General features: G+C 37.6%; 1 protein-coding gene across 2 annotated transcripts in view; it reads right to left on the bottom strand.

Annotated features, from left to right (window-relative positions):
• CERT1 (ceramide transporter 1) overlaps positions 1-15,156 on the bottom strand; it is a 113,230-nt gene that overhangs the window by 19,338 nt on the left and 78,736 nt on the right. Inside the window, exons 9-11 of one of the 2 annotated variants that reach the window (XM_082724961.1) lie at positions 6,800-6,886; positions 4,324-4,416; positions 3,747-3,824 (exon numbers count right to left, since the gene is read on the bottom strand). In XM_082724961.1, the coding sequence (XP_082581087.1) occupies positions 3,747-3,824; positions 4,324-4,416; positions 6,800-6,886 (258 nt within the window). The remainder of the gene's footprint in view (positions 1-3,746; positions 3,825-4,323; positions 4,417-6,799; positions 6,887-15,156) is intronic. The other variant, XM_082724962.1, reaches the window with a different exon arrangement.

The raw sequence follows: 15,156 nt of genomic DNA, 5'->3' as shown, positions 1-15,156 counted from the left end.
ACAAAATTCTAATGAACAAAAGTCTAGACGGGTTCAAAGACTGCTGAGATCTCTCTTCTCTCTTCTCTCCTTTCACTCATGTGAAAGGAGTACAACTAGGCTTATTGTTACAGAGTCAGAGGGATTTGTTGGATGGAATAATTTACTAATAACAAATTAAGGGGCGCCTGGGTGGCTCAGTGGGTTAAGCCTCTGCCTCTGGCTCAGGTCATGATCTCAGGGTCCTGGGATCGAGCCCCACATCGGGAATCTCTGCTCAGCAGGGAGCCTGCTTCCTTCTCTTGGCCTGCCTCTCTGCTACTTGTGATCTCTCTGTCAAATAAATAAAATCTTAAAAAAAAAAAAAAACCAAATTAAGAATGTACTGTTAACCCAAAAGAAAAATGTACAGGACATGAATAGTCAATTCACTAAAGAAATGCAAAAAGACAGGGCGCCTGGGTGGCTCAGTGGGTTGTGCCTTCAGCTCAGGTCATGATCTCAGGTTCCTGGGATCCAGCCCCACATCAGGCTCTCTGCTTAGCAGAGAGCCTGCTTCCTCCTTTCTCTCTCTCTGTCTGCCTCTCTGCCTACTTGTGATCTCTCTCTCTCTCTCTGTCAAATAAATAAATAAATAAATAAAATCTTAAAAAAATATAAAAAAATAAAAAACAACAACAACAAAAAAAAAGAAATGCAAAAAGCCAAGAAGGAAAAAATACCACTTTTTAGGGGCACCTGGGTGGGTCAGTGGGTTAAAGCCCCTGCCCTCAGCTCAGGTCATGATCCCAGTGTCCTGGGATTGGGGCCCACATCGGGCTCTCTGCTTAGCTCAACTTTTTTAATGAACAGTTTGGCATTAAGAATAAAAAAGACCTCAGAAGTGTGTGACCTCAGAAGCTTCTGTCTTAATAATTCCACATCTAGGAATGTATTCTAAGGAAATAACTGGATAAGTGTACAAAGATACATACATATATTACACACACACACACACACCACACATATGGATGGTATATATATCAGTATGCTCTTGCAGCACTATTTATAATATTTATTTATAATGGAGACAAACTGAAAATAAACTAAATATTCCATATTAGGTAAGTAGGTAAGTCCTATATGTATATCCATATTAACAGACAAGGAGATGAAGACCCATGTTTACTGATGGGAAAATGGGTTTCACTATAAAAAAAAAAGAAAGAAAGAAAAAGCTGGTACAAAATAGTATATATGAAACTGCCTACTTTGGTAGAAAAAAACAGTTACTAAAGTGTGTGTATTTATCCGTATGTGGCTGATTTTATTTACTCCACTTTCTAGTTCTGCTAAATTAGAATGTATTATTGTACAATAAACACAGGAAGGGTTAAATACATAATTACCACAATAATAAAGTATCACTATGGACATAAAGGGGGAAAAGAGATTAACTGCTAGAGCCCAAGTCTGCTAATGACAACAAATGTTTTAGCAAGAACAATAAATATTTAAAGAACTCAATGCCATTCTTCTGCAACTCTGCCTCTTTTGGCATATAAAACAGTACAGTAATTAATAGCTAAAAACAGAATCTGAATTATCATGAGCATCACATATTAGAAAAAATCGCACCAGAATTATCTTTCTCAACTTATATACCTGAGTTACACAAAATATTAAAAAGTATGCTACAATTTGGCAAAATCTTGTAAAAATCTGGGCACCTGTGTAGATATTCATCTATATTTGAAGAATTTCAGCACTTTTAAAGCTCTATAGGTTGGGTCCAAAGTCTGCATTCTGAACCCTTATTTCTTAGGCATCTATTATGGCTTATACTCTTTTACTGCTCTCATTACATTTTCATTTATAGCCTGTGTATTCCTATAATTTGAGGGAAAATGGTCACCAGTACTCATGGGCTTTAGTCTGTTATTTTATTATTTTAATGCAAGGTGGAGTGTAGCAGAATTTTGTCACTGATTTATTGCAAATATGAGATGCTTTTAAAAAGCTTGCATAGGGGCGCCTGGGTGGCTCAAGGGGTTAAGCCTCTGCCTTCAGCTCAGGTCATGATCCCAGGGTCCTGGGATCGAGCCCCACATCGGGATCTTTGCTCAGCAGGGATCCTGTTTCCCTTCCTCTCTCCGCCTGCCTCTCTGCCTACCTGTGATCTCTGTCAAATAAATAAAATCTTATAAAAAGCTGGCATAAATGAACAAAATTAAGAAATACTGGAATAAGTTTGGTTCTGAGTGATTTCTGATGCAGAACTGATACATCTCTTTCTCAAAAAAAGTTCAAAAAGAAAAAAAGCAGCAAAAGTAAAAAAATACATTTTGGGCCTTAACCTTAACTTTCACCTTTATTGCATACTTAAAAAACAAATGTAAATTTTATTCATATGTAAACTAAGAAATCTGTTCTAAATTATGACTTTAAAAAACATTTACTGGAATACAGTTGACCCTTGAACAACATAAGAGCTTGAACTGTGCAGGTCCACCTACACATGGATTAGTTCCAATAAATATAGAGCAGTATTGTAAATGTATTTTCTCTTCTTTACAATACTCTTCTTTTCTTTTCTCAAAGTTACCTTACTGTAAGAATATAGTATATGATACATATAACATATAAAATGTATTTTAATCAACTGTTTATATTATTATAAGCTATTATTAAGTATTAGTGGTTAAATCTGGGGGGAGTCAAAGTTTTATGTGGATTTTTGACTGGAAGGGTCGGTGCCCCAACCCCTGCATTGTTCAACTGTACTCTGATAGAGAAAAAATAATGTAGAAAAGTGATTATTCAAAGAAATTGTTATTATTATAAAAATAGCTAATAAACAGCTATATAATAGTTAATAAAAGCTCACTTATCTAGCATTTACAACATGCCAGGCTCTAGTCAGATCACAGTCCTAGCTAAATCACAGAAGTGAAGCACAGAAGTAGTAGAAACGTTGTCCAAGATCATGCAACTAAGCAGGATTTAAACTCAGTCATTCTGACTAAACAGCTCAGCTTCCTATCGTAAGGTAACATAATGTAATGCAATAAAATACAATCACCATAAAGATACAAAGCTGAATGGCAAAGATAAAAGGATTGAAGAATTTTAAAAACTAATGCTGATACTAAAAATCATTCTTTCGATAATAATTTGACTTATATATTATGAGGACAGAGACTGTTAGCATCTAGCTTCCTATCTTAAATTCCTAAATATGTAATGGTGCATCTGAACAGGAATATTAATTTATAATATCCAAGGGTAATTTGCATAACAAAAATCAGTTAAATGGAGCTTAGTATGACAAGAGTAATGAGACAAATATTTAAAAAGATACTTCCTTGTTCAATTATGAGATACTGTAAATTACAACTGGGGCTGTTAAAACCTGCTTTTATGCTGTAATCTAACATATCATGTAAACCATGTTCATCAAAGTTGCTGAATCCTGTCTGAAGAAAGAGATACTACATGATATTTAAAAACCAGATATCTTCTACTTGTTGCAATTCAGTTTGAAATCGTTCAGGAGTACCTCCTATATGGCAAAATTCCTAGCTATTCACAGCAGACGATACAAAGGGCACATGCAAGCCTGACAGAGGAACTATTTAGTAGATACGGCCTTTTTAATGCTTATTGTTACTATTTAAAAATTCAAAGCCAAAACCAGTGGCCTAACCAAAAGATACCTAGGAATTGGGAAAGCAGGCTGAAATATAGCAGAGACAGACTCAAGTCCACTCTATACAGTCATACAGTACCTGGGAGCTGAATCTGTGAACATCGTCAGAGGCACTGACTAGATCAATGGAAGACATGGAGGAAGAGCGACTATAGGGCTACCAGAGACAGACAAAGAAAAAACCAAGTAATCAGAACAAAGGCACAACAGAGCATTCAGTACCAACTTCCAAACACAAGATAAAGAAAGAAAGAACAAAGCACTATATGAAACAAGCTCAGCAGCAAGTGCTGACTTAATGCACCTATTATGGTTTATGCTCCAAAATCTTTCTAAAAGGAATGTAGTACTTCCAATAATACAAAATAATATCACTTAACCCCAAAGAAAAAAGTGATTTAACATAACTGGCTCCACTTCTGGTTAACTGTTTTGGACTAGCAATTCCCTATCCTCCCATCCCCCATCTCCCATTAAACAAAAAAGAAAGAACATTATATTCAAAAGATTTCTAACTGTTTTGGAGGATGTATATGGAAGAAAGTATACAATACCAAAAAAATCTCATTCATAAATTCAAGAAAAGGGAAAACTTTTACAACAAGATAGCTCCATCAACAATGAAGATATTTTCAGTATCTATGACATTAGCTTACCTTTTGGACAAACCTATGAGTCCCCACAGAAGAAAAGGCATCTCCAGATGGCATGGATGTAGGCCAGTGTAATCTGACCTTTTCGCTCTGTGACTAAGAAAACATACAATGTTAGGTGGGAAGGTTTTAAAGTGTACTATGCAGTTTAAGAATGGATAATATAATCTGAAACTATCAACATTTAATTACTGAACACTTTAGTACTTATAAATATTTGAATTACAAAAATACTCTGAAGGTAAAAGCTTTGCCATGACCTGACCTTTACTTCATGTACACTAATTCAGTCTCTTTTAGACTCCATAGATACCACTTTTGATTAGGGACTGGCTCTCTGATTTTGACAGACTCTCTGATACCAGTATGGCATTATTTACCACAAATCTTCATTAACACTACTGTTGAAGTAATTTCTTATACCCAAACTCTTTCCAAATTATTCTAATCATTCCACTTCAGCAGGGTTGTGCAGGGTCATACCATTTGAACCACTGTCACTATTTGCTTCAGTTGTGTTACAAAGAACACAGCACCGATATCTTTAGCTCCTTTCCATGAAGATATTTGGCCTTCAACCCACTGTGTCGTTCCTCTTCAGTGGCCACTTAACCTTCTGTTTTCCTCCTGAACTTGCCCAGTTTCTTCTCACTTATTCAATACCTACTAAATAGAAAGTACCAGAAGCTGCACTGTTTGTTTGCTCATCTTGTAACTATGCAGAAGACAAGCAGTCATTTCTATTCAACACTATCTGAACAGAACTGTTAAGATCGCATTCTCACTTACCACTTCACTGAAAATTTCTTTCCTTTTTGTTGGTAAAAAATGTAGACCAATGTAAACTCAAAATGTGTCTCTGAAGAATACCTAAGTAATGGCTGTGCTGTTGGGAGTCCTGTGCAAAATCTACTGCATACGAGGGAAATTATCTAAATCTGTGGAACTAAATTCATGGATCACTGACACTATTCTAGAGTATTACCACACTGTAATTACCCTTGTAATATCAACATGCCCATCAGGCAAGGAAAGTCATGGTCTGTTTAACGATCCATTTTGCAGAATATCTACCACAGCGTCAGGAACAGACTGAAATCAAAGAGCCCCATGAATATTATTCTCCAAAGTTTACAAAAGTTTTCATCAATCCTCTTAAACTCCAACTCAACCACCATTATTTGGTAGAGTAGCACTGTACAGCCAGAAAGGATGATCTGAACCATCTTGTGTAACTCCTTGTTTTACATTTTAGAAAACCAAGGCCCAAAGAATTTAAGTAGTTAAGTTTACAGCTACATCATTAGTCACCGGCAAGACTAAGATTAAAGTTGTATTGACCTATTCTCCCCAAAATACCACAACTTAGATTAAAACAAAAACAAAACCAAAAAAGCACCGATGTGAAGCAGAAGAAAAACAAAACAAAACAAAACAACATTTAAAAAGCCAAACACAAAGATACTCCTTCAGGTAATACTTTAGTGATCAGGTAATACTTTAGTGATCTAGAAATGGAGCTCGTTTAGGAACTAAGAGCTTCCATTCTTATTGAATGCGCATACCATCTTTGGGGGGCATTAAAAAAGGACTAATAAACTTTATAAATTAATGTAACAAAAACTTTTTATCACTGATTTAGAAAAAAAATAATGAAAGAAAAACACAAAAAGCAAAAGTCACTATTGCAGGTGATTTACCCTCAGGGAGACAGACCAGTGAATGGTCATAATGGCCATTTATGCCTTAGCAATGACAGGAATGAAAAAGCTAACTTTTTTATGCAAGTTCACTTGTAGTATAACTGATACACTTACAAATTTATTTGCAAGATGCTTAAAGACCTGGTAAGAGTAACTAAAATTCTTCACCCTTAAGTACCATCTAGTGGTAATATATGATAACCGCATTGCTGCAGAATTAAAAGGAGGCAAAGGATCAAGTTAATCCTGAAACTAGAGTTGAAGGATTTTCCTTCAATGTTACAGAAATAGCTGGGTATAACTGTTGTGAATTTGATAATGATAAAATATTGAGCAAAGTTAAAAGTGATGAAGATATCGAAGGTGAAGGTAGTAAAAGCAATAAAGGAGACAAATTCTTGGTCATCTTCCTTGTGAATTCATATGGTTGGGACCTGTGAGAAATCCATAAATTGTTTCACTCAGATTAAACATATGCTTGTTCTTAATAAAGCTGGATACTTCAAGGGGAATAGGCAGAATATTTCCAGTTAGTTTCATGCTAATTATGCATGACTCCTTTAAGCAGTCAGTGGTCTCCTTTCTATTGCTTAAGAATTTCATCAATGAAGGAACTGACTTGTAAAGATTCTTCTACATTTGTGACTCAGTGGAGACACAATTCATTTTCTACGTTTACAGTTCATTTCTATTACGTTCACAGTTTTCAAATTCCATATACAAAATAACATACATCAAGGAATACCTAGTTTTAGAATTTTTAATAAAAGATATACCTGTTCCTCTATTTTATCTTGTCTGTCAAGAGCAGCTTCGACAGCATCAAAGAACTCTTCTTCATTAATCAGACTGTTTGGACCTTCCTATTCAAACACATGGAAGAAAAAAAAATCACTTAATCAAAGAAAACAAAAAAAAATTTCCCTTGTTAAAAAGCAACTTAAAAAAAAAATCGAACAACCCTTTATCTCCTCCTGCTTACCAAGCAAAAGAGCTATTGGGGCTAAATCAACTGGTCTTTATCCTACTTGTCACATTAGCAGCATTTCTTATGTAAATGACTCTCTTTGAAGAGCTCTCTCCCCTCCCTTGGATTCCTAATTCCCCAGTTCCTCTCTATCCAAGCCTCTTCTTTGGACTCCCTTAAATTAAATGTAGGTGTTCCTCAGGGTTCCACACTTGCTCTCCCACAGCACTTAATCATTTCTAAGGCTGTGGTCATGAGATGATTTCCAAATTCACAGCCTATCCATCTCTCTCCTATGTGTTAGACCTTTGCATCCAATAATACTTAAAACCTCTTCAGGTTAATGCTGCAGTTCACATGCAACAAACATGTCTAAAAACCTATTCTTCCCCTATCTCTACACCAATCTAAGGCAGAATGCAAGGCCTGTCCTGGATTTCTCCCACTTCCCTTGTTCAATCACCTAGGTTTACCCACATCTATTCCTACTGCTCTATCTTAATTTTAATTCTCACATGCAAGACTGAAAAAGTCTGGGAAGCCCCCAGTTCACAACTGTCAACTTCAATCCACTCTCCTCACTGCAGGGAGCAAGAATGATTTTTCCAAACCGTAAATCTGAGAACTTCACTTGCTTAAAATCCATTCCCTGAGTGTCTGCAAGGATTCTTATGTACCTTGCTAGCCAGTCTCACCACTCCCTATTCTCAATCAGCTCTACCCTCCTAAGAAAAGATCTTTCAGTTCCCCTGAGGCAAAATGTGTGTTTTGTTTGTTTGTTTGTTTGCTTCTGGCTTCCCAATGTTTTCCTTCTTCTCAGCCCCTATAAGCACTCTATCTACTCACCTGGTTAATAGCTACTCAGCCTACTCATTCTTATAGCTTTACCTAAAATGTCCTTTTCTCTAGGAGGCCACCATCCCTGATTCAAAAACTTCTCAGTGCTAACAGTGCTTCATAACTGCCTGTAACTCTCCCGTTTTCCCATTACATAGGTAGTGCCCTCAGGCAGGATCCTGTATATCCCCATGCCCTAGTACAGTGTCTTACATGTACAGTAAATCTTAAGTAATGAATTTAAGATTAAAAATTGCCAAAGCTACAGATGACAGAGACAGTTAACTTTTATTCAATAATTAGAACATCATAAATGTTTGATAAGACCCAAAATAAGTCATAATCTGAATGAGTGTCTAAAAACCATGCAAACATAGCACTCACACAAGAAAATACAGATGGCTCAAAATATCAAAAGGAAGGGGGGGGGGGTAAGGAGGAAGCATAAAAACAGAAGCCCTAAAGGCCCTAAAGGACATTTAACTTGATACCACAGGGGTCAGTGAGAAAAAAACTGAAGTACCCTTAACCATTTTCTTCATTAAAGGAGAAAGAGGGAAGTACATCTCAGATGGATGGAAAACAATCATTTATTCAACAAATGCCACTAAAATAAAATACAGATTTTTACATTATACTGTAATCTTAAAAAACCTATGTGCACTGTTACAATATATTTAGAAGAGACCATTAAAAAATTAAAAACCCAGTAAATACAATTATTTAAAGTAGGGAATGCTTTTTTAAGCATGATACCAAATGTAGAAATCAGTACATCAAAAGACTGAGGGATTAATTACATTAAAGTATAAAACCTTTAGCGGTGCCTGGGTGGCTCAGTGGGTTAAAGCCTCTGCCTTCAGCTCAAGTCATGATCCCAGGGTCCTGGGATCAAGCCCCACATTGGGCTCTCTGCTCAGCAGGGACACTGCTTCCCATATAAACTTTTTTAAAAAAATGATTTATTTGTTTATTTGAAAGACAGAGATCACAAGTAGGTAGAGAGGCAGGTGTGGGGGGTGGGGAAGCAGGGTCCCTGCTGAGCAGAGAGCCCGATGCGGGGCTCGATCCCAGGGTCCTGAGATCATGACCTAAGCCGAAGGCAGAGGCTTTAACCCACTGAGCCACCCAGGTGCCCCAAAAGCATAAAACTTTTATATGACAAAACCAACAATCAAAAGTTTAAAAAACTAAAAAAGGAAAAAAAATTGAAAAATTAAAAGCTAATCTTCCACATCTTCTAAGTAGGAGAAACAAAAATCCACAACAGAATAAAAATAAAATATTAAGGGACATGGATATGTGAGTCATTCAAGAAGAAATAAAATGACCAGTAGACTTTTTTTTTTTTTTTTTTTAAAGAGAGTCTATCTAAATCGTATCAACAAATAAGCAATTAAAAAAATCTGAAACTAGGGACACCTGGGTGGCTTAGTCATTAAGCATCTGCCTTTGACTCAGGTTGTGATCCCAGGATCCAGCCCCGCATTAGGCTCCCTGCTCCGAGGGAAGCCTGTTCTCCCCTCCACCCGCTCTCCCTGCTTGTGTAACCTCTGTTGCCATGTCTCTGTCAAAAAAATTAAATCTTTAAAAAAATATATCTGAAACTAGTTAACAAATGTAATTATTAGCACAACGTACCTCTGATGATGGAACAAAAGGCAAGCTGAAGACAAAGCATAAACTGAGGCCCTCTTACTACCTCCCCCCCAACTCCTGGGTGGGATTCTTCCAGGAATTTTCCAACTATCTTAATGTTAATGCTTTGCTAGAGGGAAAAATAATCTTAACTTGACAATGGCAAGGCCTCCAGTATCCCTTGAATCTTCCTCGACATATGAAAATCCTTTTGAAACCACCGTTTTTCCTAACCTACCCCAACACCTTAGTATATAATCAGCCACCCCTCACAACCCTGGGAGAGCAGCTCTTTCTGCCCAAGGGTCCAGTAATAAATAATAAAACCACATTTTTGCACCAGAGATGTCTCAAGAATTCTTTCTTGGTCGTCAGCTCCAGACCTCACCCCCCTGAACTTCGCCTATATTCCAAAACCACATTATATGGTGCCCAATGTGGGGCTTTGAGTCTTTATATCTGGACTCCAAGCTTCAGTGCAAACTTGGTGAGAACTTTCTCTTTTCCTTTACTCTCATTTCTGTGGCTCTTCAAGGAGTACAGCCCTATTGGAACATTTTCATGTCAATTGCTCAAGCTGTAAACCTCTAGCCCACGGCTTCTCTATGGGGAAGAGAAAGCTTGCCTTTTACCCTGGCCACGATGGCAATAAGACCCAGAAACCTGATGCTCCCTCTTTATTTCTATCCTTACACAAAGCTGTCTTGTCTTGGGGACACCTAAGTCACCAATGACTGCCAATCTTAAGACTCCCAAGTGAAGATTCCTCCTGATTGATCTAATATGATCCCCTCCACATTCCTGGTCTAGCCACTTCTGGCTGTGGGACTTCCACTGGGAGCCAGCTGAAACCAGTACCCAATGGAATTAAAACCCAACTGGGGACCGTTCACTAGGAAAGCTGACTATAAAGACCACATGTGTTGGAATATTGCTTAGATCATGATGGGTTTCCCTGTCTTCCCTTGCCTAACATGGACTGCCTCCCTCCTTGTTGGCGGGAAAACACTGTGTCTGCTGATGAGCCCTAGAACCGGGAACCCTTTCTCTGCTTTCTGGCAGCACTTTGCCTCTTCTGTCTCCCCTTCCCCCTTCTCCTGTTTCTGCACCACCTTGGGTGCAGCCTGCATAACTGGCTTCCAAACCTTCCTCAGTGCCTCAGGCACTATGGCTCCTTCTCCCTTCACTGTCAAGGAGCAAGAAGAGCACCGCCTGGACCCAACACCACTTACTCCTGATTTCCCCACCAGTGTCTCAGGTAAAAACTGACAATAGGGAGGATCCAGGTGGAACACAATTCAATATTTAAATTAATTTAATTTTGTTGGCTTAATTAAGATAAGCATTTCATTAAAATGTAAAACTTTTATTCTATTGAGGCTTGCTAAAGATCAAATAAGCTCATGTTATCTCTTTGCAAATTGTTAGCAAAAACATGACTAAAATGATGGTTAATTGTCAGTCTCATAGTTTTCATGGGTTAAGAAAGCTTTCATAGTCTCTGGTAACCCGAAACTTATAAAAGTTTTGCTTGGATGATAAATGGGATTAATTGTTGGACATCTAGGTCTTTTCTAAATAAGATAAAGGGCTAAATCACTGATTACTAGACATAGGTTTGTGCTTTTGACTTCTTATTGCAGAGAAACCAAGGATATTTAAATCTGTTGGTAACATGTTCTGTGCTTAACTAATTCATAAATTTGTTATCTAAAGAATTCTGGTGTAACAGTTCACAGATGGTTACTACTTAGTCTTCATTGGAGATAAGGTTTCTATGAGTGAAAAATTCTGCTAAATGTAATTATATGAATGTAAATTATGTAAATGTAATTATGACTGATGGAAAAAAGGGAAACAACTCTGTGGAAAAAGAGAAGATATATAAGGAAGATATCAAGAATCGAATGTAAGGAAGATATCAAGAATGGAAATACATTTTTGTTGAAGGTAAAAGAAGGTAATTTTGTCCTAAATAATATGGTTGTTTAGAGAGATGGCTTGGGACAAAATCTGAATGCAAAAGAAAGTTGTAGAAGGTTTGTGATGGAAAAACTTTGGAACGGAATTTTAGGTGTGGTCAGAATGGACCTTAAAATTGAAATGAATGGATTTTAAAGTACACTGGTATAATGTTGAAAGTCTGCTATCTCTCTGTTCAAACAGATAAGTTTTCTTGAATTGTCTGCTCTTGATAAGAAAATGTAAACAAAGTTTTTTTCTCTTTTGTCTGTTCAGAAAACCAGTTTATTTATCAGGTCTTTAACATCCTTAATCCTATTTAGGTATGTGCCTTAAAACTTCCTAAGGTTTTAACAAACTTCTGCAAGATTTAAATCATGAACAAAGTTTCACTGCTTATTTGGTAAGTTACCTTCTGGTAAAAGGTCATCATTACTCTATTTTAATTATTTAAGTGTTATGTGTCAGAGAAATAACCGGATTTCATTGCCAGCTATATTGTAACCTCTCATCAGATGTTTAACCATGTCCATTTTTTATTCTTGTCATTTACAGCTATTCTTATTCTCTTGGAAAATGTTTCATCTTCAATAGAACTAAGGCTACATTCAAACTAAACAAGAATTAATAACATGGGATGAATAAACTAAAACATTATTGTGTTGTGACTCTCATTTGAAACACTGCTGGTTCTCTAATGTTTGCTCTTCCAGACTAAGGAAACGCTCTTAAGACATCAGTGATATATACAAATAATGATAAAGCAAATTAAAGTATTTAATTTTTCTCTCTACCTGAACCCTCTCATTCAAAAGGTCTAAGTATCCGTTCTTCCATGGCAATCATAATCATTTGTATAAGTACAATATGAATCTTCTCCTAGTAATAACTGTTCAGAGGTTATTGATCTTGTTTAGTCTAGTCTACCAGACCTAAGATGCCCCTATTAAAAATGCAGATGACAGCTGGTTTACCAATGGCAACAGCTTCATGGAAAAGAGGGGTAAGAAAAGCTGGGTTTGCTATTGTCAGTCTTAACTCGGACTGCTGATGCAAAAGCCCTGTCAGCAAATACATCTTCCCAATGTGCTTTGCAGTTGGCAGAAGTCTTAAAACTTAATATTTATAGTGACTCCAGAAATAGTGACTTCCTAGTCCTATATGCCATAAGGAGCAACTTAAAGAAAAGGAGATTATGGTCAAACTGTAACTCTCCAATCAAATATGGGACTGAAACTACTACACAAATTCAAAGGATGGCCCTCCAAAACCATCTGAAATCCCGTCTGCACTTTAAAGAGGCCAAGTATATGACTGGCTCCTGTCTGGGACCCAATGGCTATGTGACTCTAACTTGTCCATAGGCTCCCCCAGGCTCGATAGGGCATTGTACTCTGGCTTTTGCCTGGGGGCACAAACACATTATTAAAACAATTATCAACCCAACTAACCTGCCAAATTTAAAACAATGGTGGCACCTGGGTGGCTCAGTGGGTTGAAGCCTCTGCCTTTGGCTCAGGTCATGATCTCGGGGTCCTGGGATCCAGCCCTGCATCAGGCTCTCTACTCAGTGGGGAGCCTACATCCCCCCCTCTCTATCTGCCTCTCTGCCTACTCTGTCTGTCTCTGTCAAATAAATAATCTCTGTCTGTCACATAAATAAATAAAATCTTAAAAAAAAAATACATATATATTGGGGCGCCTGGGTGGCTCAGTTGTTGGGCCACTGCCTTCGGCTCAGGTCATGATCTCGGGGTCCTGGGATTGAGTCCCACATCGGGCTCTCTGCTCAGCAGGGAGCCTGCTTCCTCTTCTCTCTCTGCCTGCCTCTCTGCCTACTTGTGATCTCTCTCTGTCAAATAAATAAATAAAATCTTTAAAAAAAAAATATATATATATATATACACACACATATATATATATATAAAACAGTGGTGGACATGTTTTGTATAACATTGGTATTACCATCTAGCATCCACCTTTGTTCCCTCTTTGAGACTGGGGGTTATATGGCACATGGCAACTCTTAAGCACATGGTCAAAGACTTAAATGACACTCAAAATAGCAAAGACTTAAATGATACTCAAAATAGCATTTCTCTATTAAATACTAAAGTAATACAAATGCATAAAGCAGTTCTACAAAAGTTGTGCTATCATAAAAACAGAGCTGTGTATACAATCTAGATTAAAACGAAAATATTTCTGGGTTTGTAACTGACATGAATACTCAAATAGGCATTTTAAATGATCTCCTTCCTTTAGTGATTGCTTAAAACTCCTAAACTGGAGGAAAATTATCAAAGGTCAACTATCAAAGGTCTTTTATTCAGACCAATATTAACCTTATTTTGACACTTTTATCAGGGTGTCTTCCTTCCAAGTGTCAAGACTCCTTCACTGCCATAACTTCCAGTTAACAAACCCTTTCTACTCAAGGAGGGTTGTCTATGTTGAGTTCATTGGATTCAGCTGCCTCCCCATGCAGCTCCCCTGTATGTTCTCCAACTGACAGATATTAACTCATATTTAGACACATCTCTCTACCCTGGTCAGGAGGAAGACCTAACAGAAGATGAGACCTTCCATCTTCAACAACCTTAAAGATTTAAGGGTCAAAGCTTAGGGGGAAATGACGAGGGAACAGAAGGCAAAATGCAAACTAAAACCCTGAAACCTCCTAAACACACAGGCTTTTTGTAATTTCTGTAGTCTTCCTACATGAACATCTGGTTTTACTTGTATTATGAAAAAAATTAGGTAATTTTAAGAAGCTGACAGTTCACCCCCAAAATAAACCAAAAATAGCAAAAAAACAATGTGCTTAGCTTCAGAATTAAAATTGTAATAGCTTATATCCAGGAACCTTGTTTTTAAAAACCCCAAGGGTATCTAATTACATGATTTTTCACATTCTAAAAGGAGTAATTGACAGCTTAATAATTTTGAAGTATTACAGCTCAAACCTCATCATTATGAATATCCACACCTGGAAATCAATTCCAACATAAAACATAGTCAATAGCAACTCTGTTCCCCCCCCCCCCCTTTCTAAAATAAAAACAGGGGCGCCTGGGTGGCTCAGTCAGTTAAGCATCTGCCTTTGGCTCAGGTCATGATCCCAGGGTCCTGGGACAGAGTCCCACATCAGACTCCCTGCTCAGTGGGAAGCCTGCTTTTCCCTCTCCCACTCCCACTGCTCGTGTTTCCCCTCTCACTGTGTCTCTCTGTCAAATAAATAAAATCTTTAAAAATAAAAACACCGAGGAATTTTTTTTTAATTTAATCATTTATTTGAGAGTGAGTGCAAAAGAGTAGGGGAGTGATAGAGGGAGAGAATCTTCAAGCAGAATTCCTGTTGAGCACTGACTCCAACCTGGGGCTTTGATCTTGGGATCCATGAGATCCATGAGATCTTGACCTGATCTGAAACCAAGAGTTTCAGCTAACCAACTGAGCCACCTCTCTTTCCTATTTTTTAAAAAATATAAACCAGAATTGTGTTTTTTTTTAAGATTTTACTTATTTTGAGAGAGAGAGAACACATGAGTGGGAGGAGGGGTAGAGGGAGAAGGAGACTCCCTGCTGAGCAGGGACCTAGAAGAGGGGCTGGACCCCAGGACCCTGGGATCATGATTCAAGCCAAAGGCAGATGCCCAACTAACTGAGCCACTGAGGCACTGCTAACCATAACTGTTTTAACATTCTACTTCTATCTCCATGACACCC

This window comes from Mustela nivalis (assembly GCF_964662115.1).
Source record: "Mustela nivalis genome assembly, chromosome: 3".
Taxonomy (NCBI): Eukaryota; Metazoa; Chordata; class Mammalia; order Carnivora; family Mustelidae; genus Mustela; species Mustela nivalis.
This window is presented reverse-complemented; position numbering and strand designations above follow the sequence as displayed.